Source organism: Hyla sarda, chromosome 2 (assembly GCF_029499605.1).
Source record: "Hyla sarda isolate aHylSar1 chromosome 2, aHylSar1.hap1, whole genome shotgun sequence".
Lineage (NCBI taxonomy): Eukaryota > Metazoa > Chordata > Amphibia > Anura > Hylidae > Hyla > Hyla sarda.
Genome location: NC_079190.1, coordinates 33818218 through 33836599, shown reverse-complemented (window position 1 = coordinate 33836599; position 18382 = coordinate 33818218). Strand labels below are relative to the sequence as shown.

General features: G+C 44.7%; 1 protein-coding gene across 1 annotated transcript in view; it reads left to right on the top strand.

The window, feature by feature from the left end:
• The window catches only part of MAML2 (mastermind like transcriptional coactivator 2), a 199164-nt gene that overhangs the window by 5525 nt on the left and 175257 nt on the right, over nt 1–18382 (top strand). Inside the window, exons 2-4 of the mRNA XM_056561521.1 lie at nt 213–285; nt 2730–2934; nt 5961–6511. Coding sequence (XP_056417496.1) covers nt 6089–6511 — 423 coding nt within the window. The 5' untranslated portion in view covers nt 213–285; nt 2730–2934; nt 5961–6088. The remainder of the gene's footprint in view (nt 1–212; nt 286–2729; nt 2935–5960; nt 6512–18382) is intronic.

The following is an 18382-nucleotide window of genomic DNA, read 5'->3' as shown; positions in this document are numbered from 1 at the left end:
ATGGAATTCTGCTGCACTGTGCACACGGCGCAATTTCCATGACAGAAACATTCCAATTCCGGCATCCGCTGAATGAATAGACATGTCTATTCTTTCTGCAAATTTTGTTTGGATATGCATTGCCCTCTTAGCGTCCACCGGAAATTTCAAATGTGCGGAATGTGCGGACCTCACGTTTCCGATCGGTCTTAGTTCCCGCCCTTATTTTACAGGTGGACATTCTGCACATAGGAACGGAGGAGCGGAGCATTGGAGCATCGTGGAGGACGCGCGCTGTCCGGCATGGTAAGTTACCAGCTACACTTTAGCTTCGGTGCTCCGACCACCGCTCCTCCGGACCCGGGACCTACTGCTATGGCCTATAGGCCATAGCACTAGGTTGTGACCCCCTGACCCGGGGAGCGGTGGATGAAGCACTGTGAGGCAGTACACAGACATACAGCCTCCAGCCATACACTGTATATGGCTGAAGGCTGTATGTCTGTGGGGGAACTATACTGCACCTAATGTGGGGGAACATACTGCCAACCTAATGTGGGGAAACTACAACCTAATGGGGGGGAACATACTGCCAACCTAATGTGGAGGAACTACAACCTAATGTGGGGGAACTATACTGCCTACATAATGTGGGGGGACATACTGCCTACCTAATGTGAGGGAACTACAACCTAATGTAGGGGGAACTATACTGTCTACCTAATGTGGGGGAACTATACTGCCAACCTAATGTGGGGGAACTATACTGCCCACCTAATGTGGGGGAACTGCAACCTAATGTGGGGGAACATACTGCCAGCCTAATGTGGGGGAACTATACTGCCTACCTAATGCCTAATGTGGGGGAACTATACTTCCTACCTAATGTGGGGGGAATTATACTGCCAACCTAATGTGGGGGAACATACTGCCAACCTAATGTGGAGGAACTATACTGCCAACCTAATGTGGGGAATTACAACCTAATGTGGGGGAACTATACTGCCAACCTAATGTGGGGAAACTATACTGCCAACCTAATGTGGGGAACTACAACCTAATGTGGGGGAACTATACTGCCAACCTAATGTGGGGGAACTATACTGCCTACCTAATGTGGGGGAACTACAACCTAATGTGGGGGAACTATACTGCCAACCTAATGTGGGGGAACTATACTGCCAACCTAATGTGGGGGAACTATACTGCCTACCTAATGTGGGGGAACTATACTGCCTACCTAATGTGGGGAAACTGCAACCTAATGTGGGGGAACTGCTACCTAATGTGGGTGAACTACAACCTAATGTGGGAGAACATACAGTCAACCTAATGTGGGGGAACTATACTGCCTACCTAATGTGGGGGGGAACTATACTGCCAACCTAATGTGGGGGAACATACTGCCAACCTAATGTGGAGGAACTATACTGCCAACCTAATGTGGAGGAACTATACTGTCTACCTAATGTGGGGGAACTACAACCTAATGTGGGGGAACTATACTGCCAACCTAATGTGGAGGAACTGCAACCTAATGTGGGGGAACTACAACCTAATGTGGGGGAACATACTGCCAACCGAATGTGGGGGAACTATACTGCCTACCTAATGTGGGGGAACTATACTGCCTACCTAATGTGGGGGGAACTATACTGCCAACTTAATGTGGGGGAACATACTGCCAACCTAATGTGGAGGAACTACAACCTAATGTGGGGGAACTATACTGCCTACCTAATGTGGGGAACTACAACCTAATGTGGGGGAACTATACTGCCAACCTAATGGGGGGAACTATACTGCCTACCTAATGTGGGGGAACTATACTGTCTGCCTAATGTGGGAAAACTGCAACCTAATGAGGGGGAACTGCTACCTAATGTGGGTGAACTACAACCTAATGTGGGAGAACATACAGTCAACCTGATGTGGGAGAACATACAGTCAACCTAATGTGGGGGAACTGTACTGCCTACCTAATGTGGGGGAACTATACTGTCTACCTAATGTGGGGGAACTATACTGCCAACCTAATGTGGGCGAACTATACTGCCTACCTACTGTGGGGAAACTATACTGCCAACCTAATGTGGGGGAACATACTGCCTACCTAATGTGGGGGAACATTCTGCCTACCTATTGTGGGGGAACATACTGCCTACCTAAGTTGTTTTTTTCTAAACTTAAACCTCAGTATTCTGATTTAATTGCTGTGCTGGCACTTTGAGGGGAAAAAAAGTTGGCATGCATTACAGTTTGGGCACTCGGGCTCAAAAAGGTTTGCCATCACTGTCATAGGGGGATATTTATCAAAGCCTGTGCAGAGGAAAAGTTAACCAGTTGCCCATAGCAACCAATCAGATAGCTTCTTTCATTTTTAAAAAGGCCTTTGAAAAATGAAACAAAGCGATCTGATTGGTTGCTATGGGCAACTCAGCAACTTTTTTTGATAAATCTCCCCCATAATCTAAAGAACCTAGACTGTATTCTCACTAACATCCACCAGAGGTCTCACTTTTTCCATTTCAGACTTCATCCCATGGTTTCCCAGAGGCTGCAATGACACAGTTTATCCACTAGATGCCGCAGTCGAGAATGTGTGTGTGAACTAACCAGGCTTTCCCAGTCTCACGCACACAATGAAAGTCTCTGTACTGGGGAAAGTGCAGGCTGGAGTTTAGTATGGGCAGACTGGGCTGACAACAAGCCATAAGAAAAAGTTCCTAAATTTCTAATTCTATTTCCAGGTGGATGCTTGTGCCTATAGGAGGTGACGGTGCGCATAGAGCAGAGCCGGGAAAACTTTACCTGGAACTTGGAGAAACTTACAGAAGAGAAGAATTTGAAGAACAAGACTGAGAGCGAAGTGTCCAAGAGCCTGGGAAAATCTCCATGAGAGTCACTGAAGAATGTATGTCTCCCATCGGAGGGTGCAGGCTGGAGTTTCGTAAGGTAAGAATGTTTACTGGGCCGCCTGGTACAGTTGTAGCAGAGCTGAGTCGGTTATTTCCCCCTTTCTTTTGTTGCATCACTAAGATCCCATAGCGGGTTTACCTGCAGTCCTATGTAAAATCATAAATAATACATTGTGGGCCACATGACAAACTCAGCGGCGCTACATCGGATCAGCTCAGTCCTGCTACGTCGATCATGATGACTTTTTATCACTTCCTTAGTAGTGATGAGCGGCGGGGGCCATATTCGAATTCGCAATATTTCCCGAATATATTGACGATATATTCGCTATGTTCGTTCACTTTTTTTGCATTAAAAATTCTCAAAAAAATTGGCATGTGAGGGAAAAAAAAAAAGAATATTCGTCATTACGAATATATATATATATATATATATATATATATATATATATATATATATAGCAATATTCTAAATATTCGCAATATTCACGATAAAAATTAGCATTACGAATATTCGTGCTCAACGCTATTCCTTAGGGCGGCGTTTCCCAATGGAGGTGCCTGCAGCTGTTGCAAAACTACAACTCCCAGCATGCCCGGACAGCCGTTGGCTGTCCGGGCATGCTAGGAGTTGTAGTTTTGCAACAGCTGGAGGCGCCCTGGTTGGGAAACACTGTCCTAAAGTAATGTGGGGCAACCTGCGGCTCCGCCGTGATTGTAGAAATATAACTCTCAGCATGAGGTTGCGGGTAGATATAGAATGGGAGCTAAGAAAGAGTTAAACATTAAAAAAATGACTGATTAATAACTAATAAAGCTGCTATCAGCGCTCCTTCTATAGCTGTCACTCAGCTTTTCCAGATCTCCTGAATGGTAAATTTGCAATTCAGAATTCCGGGAAAGTTAGTGCTGGGAGTTATAGTTTTGCAACAGCAGTTTTGCACCCTGCTTGGGGAAACATTGGCCTACTTAAATGTAGATAATCCTGCTCTTGTAGCATTGCAGATTTGCCAGTCAGGATTGAAGGAAAGTAGAGTGGCAACCAATATTCCTGGTTGAGCCCACTCCAGCTACCATTGTGATCCAGCTATCATGGAGTCAGGGACTACAAATCAGCAAGGAACCTGTCATAATGAACGACCCATCTGATCTGCAGGCATCTTGTTATTGAGCAGGAGGAGCTGAGCAGATTGATATATCATATTGTGGGGGAAGATATAGCGTATCTCGTACTATATTCATTTAAATCTCTGCCTTATTCTAATTTTAGTAGTCCAATGGGCGGTGCTTATCAGAGAATACTGATAGTAGAACCGCCCACTGTTTTCAATTAATAAGTGGCACGTTATACCAAACATTTTCCAATAGAATGATATATCAATCTACACAGCTCCTCCTGCTCTATAACATGATACCTGCAGATTGTACTGTATTGTATATATCATCTGCTCAGCTCCTCCTGCTCTATAACATGATACCTGCAGATTGTACTGTATTGTATATATCATCTGCTCAGCTCCTCCTGCTCTATAACATGATACCTGCAGATTGTACTGTATTGTATATATCATCTGCTCAGCTCCTCCTGCTCTATAACATGATACCTGCAGATTGTACTGTATTGTATATATCATCTGCTCAGCTCCTCCTGCTCTATAACATGATACCTGCAGATTGTACTGTATTGTATATATCATCTGCTCAGCTCCTCCTGCTCTATAACATGATACCTGCAGATTGTACTGTATTGTATATATCATCTGCTCAGCTCCTCCTGCTCTATAACATGATACCTGCAGATTATACTGTATTGTATATATCATCTGCTCAGCTCCTCCTGCTTTATAACATGATACCTGCAGATTGTACTGTATTGTATATATATCATCTGCTCAGCTCCTCCTGCTGTATAACATGATACCTGCAGATTGTACTGTATTGTATATATATCATCTGCTCAGCTCCTCCTGCTCTATAACATGATACCTGCAGATTGTACTGTATTGTATATATCATCTGCTCAGCTCCTCCTGCCCTATAACATGTTACCTGCAGATTGTACTGTATTGTATATATCATCTGCTCATCTCCTCCTGCTCTATAACATGATACCTGCAGATTGTACTGTATTGTATATGTAACATCTGCTCAGCTCCTCCTGCTCTATAACATGATACCTGCAGATTTTACTGTATTGTATATAGCATCTGCTCATCTCCTCCTGCTCTATAACATATTACCTGCAGATTATACTGTATTGTATATATCATCTGCTCAACTCCTCCTGCTCTATAACAGGATTCCTACAGATTGTACTGTATTGTATATATCATCTGCTCAGCTCCTCTTGCTCTATAACATACCTGCAGATTTTTCTGTATTGTATATATCATCTGCTCAGCTCCTCTTGCTCTATAACATGATACCTGCAGATTGTTCTGTATTGTATATATCATCTACTCAGCTCCTCCTGCTCTATAACATGATACCTGCAGATTATACTGTATTATATATATCATCTGCTCAGCTCCTCCTGCTTTATAACATGATACCTGCAGATTGTACTGTATTGTATATATCATCTGCTCAGCTCCTCCTGCTCTATAACATGATACCTGCAGATTGCACTGTATTGTATATATTATCTGCTCAGCTCCTCCTGCTCTATAACATGATACCTGCAGATTGTACTGTATTGTATATATCATCTGCTCTGCTCCTCCTGCTCTATAACATGATACCTGCAGATTATACTGTATTGTATATATCATCTACTCAGCTCCTCCTGCTCTATAACATGATACCTGCAGATTGTACTGTACTGTATATATCATCTGCTCAGCTCCTCCTGCTCTATTACATGATGTCAGTGGATTGTGCACCATTTTTCTGGAGACAGGTTCCCTTTAATTATTGCTAAAAGAAAATGATTTAGTCACCCAAAAATTTGGGACACATTTAGAACTTTTTGGAGGGGCTCTGGGTAGAGGTGGGGAAAAATGCTTACACTTATGGCAGGTTGAATGCCCTCTTGTGACGCATTGTAAATGTTTTCCTTTTCAGGACCGGATCGCTTTGGGATAAATCTGTTTTTCAGTTTCCTACAACAATCATCTCCACCATTAATGTTGCAATAAGGATAAAATATTATTCAGCTGACATTAAGTTAAAGAAACCGTGCCAACGTAATTATGGGGGAAACAGCCCCCCCTCAAGCCCCGGCGGGGAGTCTCGCCATTGGAGTATCTAATGTGGGTCTGCTCGGCGGTGGAACGGTGGCTCCTCGGTTGCACAGCGCCATAGTTGAACGGCTACGGGCTCGAATAGCGGTTTGTCGCCAACATCATCTTAACTGCGAAGGCCGTTATAATCGCAGTCGGGCGGAAAGTTCTGACCGAGAGCGGGAGAACACCCTGCAGCTGCTGACCCTTGTCCAGCATGGCCAGGGCACTAGAAAGAGCAGCAAGCATAGCAAGAGTTCGTGTGCTGCCCCCCCTGACTACCGCCACCAGCAGCCGCAGCAACCGCAACACCTCACCAACGAGGGCAATGACATTAATGGAGGCCAGCAAGCTCCTAATGGACTGGGCCAAAGAAACTCTGCTCTTATCGCAGTAAGTAACACAAGTCTTATCTTTGTCATATTCTTGCAATTTATCACAGACTACAAGGGGCCCCATGGAAAGATTCAGACCAGTGCCCCTGGTTCTGGTTCCTAGCCTCTCTTACCCACATGTACATGGCAGGTCTGATCTCTGTTTCATCATCCCGCAGGGACAAGACCGTATTTATTTTAGGTCAACCTTAAAGGGGTACTCCGGCCCCAAGACATCTTATCCCCTATCCAAAGGATAGGGGATAAGATGTGTGATTGCGGGGGTCCCATCGCTGGGGACCCCCACAGTCTAGCATGCAGCACCCACCTGTAAGTACTGCCGGTAGCGCTGGAGGTTCTCAGTCTTTTGCCTCCCGACCACGGGGACGGAGTATCGTGATGTCACGACTCCGCCCCCGTGTGACGTCACGCCCTGCCCCCTCAATGCAAGTCTATGGGAGGGGGCGTGACGGACGGCACGCCCCTCCCATAGACTTGCATTGAGGGGACGGGGCGTGACGTCACACTGGGGCAGAGTCGTACTCCGTCCCCGTGGTCGGGAGGACTGAGAACCTCCAGCTCTGGGTGCTGCATGCGAGATTGGGGGGGTCCCCAGCAACGGGACCCCCGCGATCACACATCTTATCCCCTATCCTTTGGATAGGGGATAAAATGTCTTGGGGCCGGAGTACCCCTTTAAATAAAAAAATATGGACCATCCTAAACTGGTAATTCCTCTCTCCATGGGGCACATAGTAGTTACCGTAGGTTATAGTAAAAAGACGACTTGTAACTAACATTAGTGTCCCACCCTGAGTACCATAGGGGTATATTGGGTGCTGTATTATATGTAATTCCAATGCAGCAATTCTTGCTTTGACTTGGCCATTGGAGAAGCTGGTGCAACTGAGGAAAACAGAGGGGGCATCACTTCTGTTGGTGGGGGAGGTGGGGTATGTAAACTTCATGCTACTGAGATCCAGCAATGTGTCCAGCTCTCATCAGTGGTATGGCCTGAGCCTAATAAATTCCACGGGAATATTCCACCCGGAAATTCCTCTGGAGCAGAGTTCCATTCATTTCATTGGGATTCTGCTGCACTGTGCACATGGTGGAAGAAATATCTGCCACAGAAATCCTGATCCCGGAGTCATTAAACCTGTTTAATGGCTCTATAGAGACAATGCATTGCTAGTGCTGCCAATTCAAACAAGTGAGTGAAATGTCCACCCGTATTTTCCAGTGGACATTCCACACATTTTCGGCCCTGTGAACATTGTCTTATACAAGCGGAGTGGAAGCTTCGGGTATCCTGGCCAGGCCCAACTGCTAACCCGAGGTTAACCTGGTCCTCTGGATCTGGCCATTAGGTCCTGGTAGGGTAATTGCTGAGTTGTAGTAGTGCCCAAGGAGTGGTTACCCTGGGTGCCTGAGCTCACCGGAGTGACACAACTTTTCACGCACCTCACTTTCACCCTTTCGAGCACAAACACCTCTAGCTTCTGGCTGCTGGTCGCTATGAGAAATTTTTATAGATCCAGTCTGATGTCCAGACTGTACTACACAGCGCACGTCTAAATATATTTTTTTAGTCACTGTGTGTTCACATTTTACGTGTGTTTTGTCCACAAAGCACTTTCAGGGTGTGGGGTCCTCATGGGATGGCCCCTTCTGCAGGTCTAGGGCGAGGTATGTGTGGCTATCAGGCTTATCACTTTTCTGCACACCCAGATGCCCACCAGTTGGTGTGCTCCTTGGCTGATACTTGGGTTGCCACCCAGGTGGACGCCTTAAAAAGTAACTGTCACCAAATAAACTTTTCTAAACTAACTCAGGCTATGTTCCCTAACTACTCCTAACACTCCTCCCACCATTAAAAAAAAATTTCAGAGCTTTAAAAAGCTGTGTATCTTACCTTTCTTCTTACTCACATAGTACAATCTCCCAGCAGGAGAAAGTGAGTGTTTCCCAGCAGGCATGACATTACTGAAGCCTGCAGGGGGACCACTTCTGCCCTCACATGGTTGCAGTGCTGTGATGAATAGAAGACCTCAGGCTCTGTGGAGCTTTCAGTGAGGCTCTGTACATATTTCAGTGAGGCTCTGAACATATTTCAGTGAGGCTCTGTGCATATTTCAGTGAGGCTCTGCACATATTTCAGTGAGGCTCTGTACATATTTCAGTGAGGCTCTGTGCGTATTTCAGTGAGGCTCTGTGCGTATTTCAGTGAGGCTCTGTACATCTGTCAATCAAGCTCAGTGCAGCAAGAAGCACTTCCTGAGTTTGGTCTTCTGCGAGGCCGGGAGGAGACCAAACTCACTGTATTAATTGTGGCAGGGAACAGAACAGAGCCATCTAGTGGGCATTTTTTCTATTACATTTTAAACACATTTATGTTGATAAATTTAAAAGCAAGTGAATGGGAAAGTGTCTGCTTATTACACAAGGAACACTATATTAAAAGTTTAATACTCCTCCCACCATTAAAAAAAATTTCAGAGCTTTAAAAAGCTGTGTATCTTACCTTTCTTCTTGCTCACATAGTACTATCTCCCAGCAGGAGAAAGTGAGTGTTTCCCAGCAGGCATGACATTACTGAAGCCTGCAGGGGGACCACTTCTGCCCTCACATGGTTGCAATGCTGTGATGAATAGAAGACCTCAGGCTCTGTGGAGCTTTCAGTGAGGCTCTGTACATATTTCAGTGAGGCTCTGTGCATATTTCAGTGAGGCTCTGTGCATATTTCAGTGAGGCTCTGTGCATATTTCAGTGAGGCTCTGTACATATTTCAGTGAGGCTCTGTACATATTTTAGTGAGGCTCTGTACATATTTTAGTGAGGCTCTGTACATATTTCAGTGAGGCTCTGTACATATTTCAGTGAGGCTCTGTACATATTTCAGTGAGGCTCTGTACATATTTCAGTGAGGCTCTGTACATATTTCAGTGAGGCTCTGTACATATTTCAGTGAGGCTCTGTACATATTTCAGTGAGGCTCTGTACATATTTCAGTGAGGCTCTGTACATATTTCAGTGAGGCTCTGTACATATTTCAGTGAGGCTCTGTGCATATTTCAGTGAGGCTCTGTACATATTTCAGTGAGGCTCTGTGCATATTTCAGTGAGGCTCTGTACATCTGTCAATCAAGCTCAGTGCAGCAAGAAGCACTTCCTGAGTTTGGTCTTCTGCGAGGCCGGGAGGAGACCAAACTCACTGTATTAATTGTGGCAGGGAACAGAACAGAGCCATCTAGTGGGCATTTTTTCTATTACATTTTAAACACAGAGCTTTAAAAAGCTGTGTATCTTATCTTTCTTCTTGCTCACATAGTACTATCTCCCAGCAGGAGAAAGTGAGTGTTTCCCAGCAGGCATGACATTACTGAAGCCTGCAGGGGGACCACTTCTGCCCTCACATGGTTGCAGTGCTGTGATGAATAGAAGACCTCAGGCTCTGTGGAGCTTTCAGTGAGGCTCTGTACATATTTCAGTGAGGCTCTGTACATATTTCAGTGAGGCTCTGAACATATTTCAGTGAGGCTCTGAACATATTTCAGTGAGGCTCTGAACATATTTCAGTGAGGCTCTGTACATATTTTAGTGAGGCTCTGTACATATTTCAGTGAGGCTTTGTGCATATTTCAGTGAGGCTCTGTACATCTGTCAATCAAGCTCAGTGCAGCAAGAAGCACTTCCTGAGTTTGGTCTTCTGCGAGGCCGGGAGGAGACCAAACTCACTGTATTAATTGTGGCAGGGAACAGAACAGTGAGGCTCTGTACATCTGTCAATCAAGCTCAGTGCAGCAAGAAGCACTTCCTGAGTTTGGTCTTCTGCGAGGCCGGGAGGAGACCAAACTCACTGTATTAATTGTGGCAGGGAACAGAACAGAGCCATCTAGTGGGCATTTTTTCTATTACATTTTAAACACATTTATGTTGATAAATTTAAAAGCAAGTGAATGGGAAAGTGTCTGCTTATTACACAAGGAACACTATATTAAAAGTTTGGTGGCAGGTACTCTTTAAGCTATGTGTGGCCTCCCTGAGCTCCAGCGAAATGAGGACATTGATCATAGACCCGCACAGGTGCTTTTTGGCCTGGAGGGGAAAGGGAAGGTTGTGTTTGTGTGAGCTTGCGATAGACCACATCCTTGTGCACTTTTTTGTGTAACACATTTTCACCCTTTTTACACTTGTTATGCACTTGGGTGTCGGCTAAAGTTCTGAGGTAACCTGATTGTCTTTGGATTTGAGCAAAAGTTGATTTTTTACTTTCTTTTTTTGTGTACACTGTAGAAAAATAAACTAATACAGGTAATGAATATGCACTTATACATTTCAATACAAATAATATGTAATATTTCCCAATTATATAGCCTGTGTTCATCAAATGCAAAAGTGTCTGTACATTGTGTCTGAGTGTATCCATTGACTTGTGTTTTAGGAGTGAAGACAAGGCTCATAGATCTCATTGTTTGGCTGAGGTCTCTTATATACAGTAGTATATTGCCATACATACTATGAAATGCCCCGGCCTGAGTGTATCCAGCAGGATTATTACTCACCTGAGACTTAATGTCATCATCTTCTTATAGCACAATATCTGCTTTCCATGATTTTCCTCAGGGCCGTCTATTTACCAATGAATTAAGTTTTATTTCTGTGTAATTATTCTTGTAATTCTTATAAATATTCACTTAGTGACTCGATTTAAAGGGGTTCTCCGGTGCTTAGACATCTTATCCCCTATCCAAAGGATAGGGGATAAGATGCCTGATCGCGGGGGTCCTGCCGCTGGGGACCCCCATGATCTTGCACGCCGCATCCCGTTAAAATCAGACCCCGGAGCGTGTTCACTCCATGTCTGATTACTGTCGATCACGGGGCCGGAGCAGCTGCCACGCCCCCTCCCATAGGCTTGCATTGAGGGGGCGGAGTGTGACGTCACACGGGGCGGAGCCGTGACGTCACAATGCTCCGGCCCCGTGAACGACAGTAATCAGACCTGGAGCGAACACGCTCCGGGGTCTGATTTTATTGGGGTGCGGCGTGCAAGATCACGGGGGTCCCCAGCAGCGGGACCCCTGTGATTAAGCATCTTATCCCCTATCCTTTGGATAGGGGATAAGATGTCTAAGAGCCGGAGTACCCCTTTAACAGTATGTAGTATTATTTGGGAATTGAACACATATGGGAACTTAATAGCAGTGTTATGTGGGATCTTTAAAGTGTACCTCAATCTTTAATTTATGCACAAAATGCTCCTTAAAGGGGTACTCCAGTGAAAAACTTTTTTTTTAAATCAACTGGTTCCAGAAAGTTATACATATTTGTAAATTACTTCTATATAAAATCTTAATCCTTCCAGTACTGCTGTATGCTCCAGCGGAAGTTGTGTAGTTCTTTCCAGTCTGACCACAGTGCTCTCTGCTGACTCCTCTGTCCATGTCAGGAACTGTCCAGAGCAGGAGAGGTTTGCTATGGGGATTTGCTCCATTCCCCCTATGGTACGGAATGCAGAGCCAATCTGAACAGAGCTAAATAGTTGTCGCTTTCCTCTTTTGCCCAGTCCTCGTGGCACAATAGTGAGCACAGAAGATAGCGCCCCCTAGTGAAAAGACAAGTATTAGGTTGCGTTCACACGGCCATCTAGACCTGCCCCGACTTAAAAAAAAAAAAAAAAAAACGGACAATAACGGATGCAAACGGATGTTATCCGCTTGTATCCGTTTGGATCCGTTATTGTTCAGTTAATAAAGATTTTTTTTTGTTCTGAGCATGCTCAGTACATAGTTACATAGTTAGTACGGTCGAAAAAAGACATATGTCCATCAAGTTCAACCAGGGAATTAAGGGGTAGGGGTGTGGCGCGATATTGGGGAAGGGATGGGATTTTATATTTCTTCATAAGCATTAATGTTATTTTGTTCCATAAATGTATCTAATCCTGTTTTAAAGCTGTTAATTGTTCCTACTGTGACCAGTTCCTGAGGTAGACCGTTCCATAAATTCACAGTCCTCACGGTAAAGAAGGCGTGTCGCCCCTTGAGACTAAACTTTTTCTTCTCCAGACGGAGGGAGTGTCCCCTCGTCCTTTGGGGGGATTTAACCTGGAACAGTTTTTCTCCATATTTTTTGTATGGGCCATTAATATACTTATATACGTTTATCATATCCCCCCTTAAACGTCTCTTCTCAAGACTAAACAATTGTAACTCCTTTAATCGCTCCTCATAGCTAAGATGTTCCATGCCCCATATTAGTTTAGTCGCGCGTCTCTGCACCCTTTCCAACTCCGCAGTGTCCCTTTTATGGACAGGTGCCCAAAACTGAACAGCATATTCCAGGTGAGGCCGTACCAATGCTTTATAAAGGGGGAGTATTATGTCCCTGTCCCTTGAGTCCATGCCTCTTTTTATACATGACAATATCCTGCCGGCTTTGGAAGCAGCAGCCTGACATTGCATGCTATTCTGTAGTCTGTGATCTACAAGTACACCCAGATCCTTCTCTACCAGTGACTCTGCCAGTTTAATCCCCCCTAAGACATACGACGCATGCAGGTTATTAGTACCCAGATGCATAACTTTACATTTATCCACATTGAACCTCATTTGCCAAGTGGATGCCCAGACACTTAGTCTATCCAAGTCATCCTGTAACTTATGCACATCCTCTATAGACTGTACCGTGCTACAAAGCTTGGTGTCATCTGTAAAAACGGATCAGAAAATGAATTGAGAAAAAACGGATGACATTAAAGGCTCATCCGTTTTCCATAGACTTCAATTTACTGTATCATTGTTTTTGTCCATTTTTTTTAACAGGAGAAAAAAATACTACCTGCACAGTCTTTTCTCCCGTAAAAAAAAAAAAACGGAAATGAGCGCAGACGGGTGCAAACGGATGTGAAAGGATTGTAAAAAAATCCTGTTGACATTAATGGGATTATTTTACAACCGTTTGTAATCTGTTTAGAAGCAGCAACAACGGAACCGAAACGGGGAAAAAACTGTGACAGACGGCCGTGTGAACGCACCCTTACATTTGTGCTCCATCCTGAGGCATGATAGGAGTCATTCAGAAATGTGAGCAAAATTTCTTTTTAAGGATTAAAAAAGCAAACATGATGGCGCCACACTTGTTCACAGGTTATGTCTGGTATTGCAGCTTGTGGTGCTGTTTTTCTCATTTTGTATTTTTGCTGTTTTGGTAAACATTGCACCTCGGGAATAATCTCTGGTGTTCCCCTGTGATTCATTCGAGCTGTTCTTCAGCTCATGATGTAAACACTGAATAATGCAAAGTGATGCAGTGATGACTGATTTTCGGCACGGGTTTTCATATGAGCTCACAGGGGACGGAGCTGTAACGTCCATGATAGACACTGTGCCGACACAGTCACACTTGTGAGCAGAAAGCTGATCTCCCGAAATGTATTCATGTATCATGACTCATCATCATCTAAGATTTGTATTTTTTTGTCGCAAGAAAATTAGGTCTTTTACTTAAAGCGCAAAGTCCTTCAAGTGTTCCTCTGGAAGTATAAACATACAGCTGTTTTAGAAAACCATATTAAAGGGGTACCCCGGAGGAAAGAAAATGTTTTCAAATCAACTGGTGCCAGAAAGTTATACAGATTTATAAATTACATCTATATAAAAGTCTTAATCCTTCCAGTACTTATCAGCTGCCGTATACTACAGAGGAAGTTGTGTAGTTCTTTCCAGTCTGACTACAGTGCTCTCTGCTGATACCTCTGTCTGTGTCAGAAACTGTCCAGAGCAGGAGCAAAGCCTCATAGCAAACCTCTTCTGCTCTGGACAGTTCCTGACACTGACAGAGATGTCAGCAGAGAGCACTGTGGTCAGACTGGAAAGTACTACACAACTTCCTCTGGAGCATACGGCAGCTGATAAGTACTGGAAGGATTAAGATTTTTATATAGAAATATTAACAAATCTGTATAAATTACTGGCACCAGTTCATATTAAACCATTTTTTTTCTTCTCCAGAGTACCACTTTAAGGAGTTCTTTAGGGGGAAGGGGGTAACTTTAGGGGGAAGGGGGTATTGAGGACTCCTATCTATTACCTATAGTCGGGAACTGCTACAGAGTCTCTCTCTCTCTTTGGAGTAGCAAACATGTTCGTGCATTACACAGACAGCCCAGTGATTTCAATTGGCACTGCATTTCTCCTGCACTTCTGCATTTCTCCTGTGGTGGAGCTGCAGGGACATTGAACACTTACTGATGGATTGCTCAGAAGAGCTTCTACCTAAAAGGACAGGATTCCCTTCCTATTTTCTGGGGGCTTCCCTGCCTAACTCCTGAGGGTTTCTACCTAATTGTGAGGATTCCCTACCTAACTCTTGGGGGCTTTTACTAACTAGAGGGGATTCCCTGCCTATCTACTGGGGGCATATCATAATTATGAATGTGAGTTAGGGTCTCCTGTTCTAAAAAGTATTGGTACTCTGTCATTAAAAAAAAAAAAAAAAAAAAAAAAAAAAAAAAAATGGTATTGGGACATCCCTAATTGTAAAGCTAAGACACTAGTCAGGGGTGTAACTGAAGATTGTGACACCTGTTCTAAACCTTTGCATGGGCCTTTGACTTCAGACGGTCAGACCCCTTACCTGAAAACCCAGGTCAGACCAAAAAAAAACAAAAAACAACTAGTATCAAGACATTGTATAAAATGTAGCATGCAACAGCAGCATCAGGACATATGTATGTACCGATCTACACAGTGTCCTGCCACCGGGTCAAGACCTTCTTTGCAATGCCCCAAAATCTCCATTATGTCCAGCATAAGAACCTTGTATGCCCCATGGCTCACAACCCTGGAACTTGTGCGGGATGTTTGGAGTCTTATATGACCCACACCAGTTGCTAGTATAGGGGTTTAAGGCCCTAATGCATACCTCACAACTTTTGCTGAGAGCAAAGGCGAACAAGCCACACCCCTAACCATGTCATCAGCCATGCCTTCAGCCACATCCCTAACCACGCCCTCACCACGCCTGCACATGCAGAATGGTAATACCTCTTTAACAGCAATAATGTCGGTCTGTCACCTAAGTTAGGACCTCCGATACACAGGTGACAGACTGACAACACCCCCCATCATTATCACTACAGACCATATAAGTGATTACATACAGTTACATCTTCTCTAATCAGAGTCGTTAGCTTTCCTTTTTCTTCTCCATCTGGCCCAGACCGTCATGATAATTTCTTCCAGCCACAACTCCTCTCTGCAGAACCTGCCAGACAAATATTTTAGGCTCCACACTTTTCCAGCACCTATACTGCCCCAAACCATAATAATGCCCCCTTGAGGAAGAGTCAGTAGGTTACCCACAGTAGGTAGTTAGGTCACTTCAGTAGGTAGACAGGTCTCATGTAGTTTCCCCCATCACATAGGTGCCCTGAGTAGGTAGGGCCCCCAGAGAGAACTGCCTCTGTAGGTAATTCCCCAGATAGATGTCCCTGTAGGAAACCCCCCATATAAGCCATGTAGATAGTAGGCAGCCCCACTATTAGCTTGGTAGTTAGCCCCCATATTAGAAAGACAGGAATTTAGTAGATAGTTCCCCAAATTAGGTAGGCAGCAGAAGTTCCCCAAATTAGGTAGGCAGCAGAAGTCCCCCAAATTAGGTAGGCAGCAGAAGTCCCCCAAATTAGGTAGGCAGCAGAAGTCCCCCAAATTAGGTTGGCAGCAGAAGTCCCCCAAATTAGGTAGGCAGCAGAAGTCCCCCAAATTAGGTAGGCAGCAGAAGTCCCCCAAATTAGGCAGGCCGCAGAAGTCCCCCAAATTAGGTAGGCAGCAGAAGTCCCCCAAATTAGGTAGGCAGCAGAAGTCCCCCAAATTAGGTAAGCAGCATAAGTCCCCCCCCACATTAACTAAGCAGCAGTCCCCTGGCCCCGCCCCACTTCCCCCAGCATACTTACCTTCTGCTACTCTCCTATATTCTTTCCCATTGGCTTCTGCGGCTCCCTCAGCACAGACTCTTCTTTCCTTTTCCTCTGTGCACCGGGGTCTGATGACATCACTCTTGCTCTGGAGAGCAGAGGAAGAGATTGACCTCTTCTGAGTGATTGTCAGGGTGAGTAGCCAATAGCTGTTCACCCTGTCAAACTTCCCACCAAGCGCAGCATTAGGAGGCATTTACAGTTAAATGCAGGACATGTGGGGGCCATTCCAGGACGGGGGGACATCACCCCAAAAGCGGGAATGTCCTGCCGGATCAAAGACGGTTGGGAGGTATGCCCAGTGGAGAAGCATGGTGCCCTCTGAATTTCTCACTGCATAGCGCCACCACCATCATGGTGCAGGTACTACATTTTAGCCCTATTTACTTGAATGGGGCCCATTGCAGTTCCCTCGACATCGCTGCACTGGAGTCACACAGAGCTGAATAAACTCTAAAGAGGAATACCCCCCTTAAATAACTTTTCACTACAGAGATGTCTGCGGGAGTCTATATAAACTATAGGAAGCAGGAACCAGTTATGGGATAATACCTGATAGTTGATCCTTCTCGAGGCTTAGCTGCCTTTCCAAGGCCGTCAATATGGGATTATTGAGTAATGCTAAGGACGGGATTATATTGTTATTAGAGGTGTTTGGTTTAGGATTAGTTACATTTCTTAGGACACAATGCTTTTCAGTTAATAATTTCTATACCTCCCTCCTCCGGTTTCTCCAGAGGGCTTCACACTTAACCAGGGTTTACTCATAGGTGTATTTAAATGGTCACCACCAAAATATGATACCGTACTTATGTGATCTGTAACATATTTGAAAATCTCTTCCTAGAATGACTCCTTACCCCAGAAAAAAAAAAAAACTAAATTCTTGGCCATGAGGTCTCTCACTTCTCTGCAATCTGCTGTTCACTGACTGTTGTTAGGCTCAGTCCATCCTTAGTAATAGACAGACCAGGAGGGAACACAGGACATGGGGGTTGTTTGTTATTGTTTATCACCTTTAGTGTAGTGTTTTCCACACAGTGTGTCTCCAGCTGTTGCAGAACTACAACTCCCAGCATGCCCGGACAGCCTTCGGCTGTCCGGGCATGCTGGGAGTTGTAGTTTTGCAACAGCTGAAGACACACTGTTTGGAAAACACTACCTTAGTGTCCTTTAAATTAAACTTTTCATCCATGTCTTGTCTACCTCTGCTTTAAGTCATATATGATGGGCACTCCCAGTGTACAGGGTGGCGATTTTATCCTGACGCTTTTGAGATGAAAGAATCGCCAAGTGTGACTCACTACCTCTGCTATATGTCACCTAATACTTGAGAAACCACTTACTTATTACTGATTAATTATGATTAAATAGTGTTGGACCTTAATGGTGGAGAAAAGTCCCTCGGACGTCTTCCAGGATCACCCCTCCTATTTACAAGACACCTCTTACGGCAATTAGCCGAGGTGTGACGTGTGACCCGCCCGTATTCATAACACTGTGCAGCACCTGCCGCAGCCTCGCCATCGGGCCATGGGATAACTTAGATCCGGACACCATAAAAATGAAGCGGAGTCACATTTATAAATAATAAATTATAACTGAAACCTCCAAAGGAAATTATGAGGAGCCCCCCCCCCCCCCCAAGCTTCTTCACAGATTCTACTTTATTATCCTTACAGATTATAAAATAGGTGTATAGAATTCTAGCATGGACATTGATCGGTCACATATTACCCTTAAAGTTTAAAACATTGTGCCTGTCCCCCTAAACTGCTCTTAAAGGGGTACTCCGGCCCTCAGACACCTTATCCCCTATCCAAAAGATAGGGGATAAGATGCCTGATCGCGGGGGTCCCGCCACTGGGGATTCCCGCAATCTTTAATGCAGCACCCCGCCATAATCAGCCT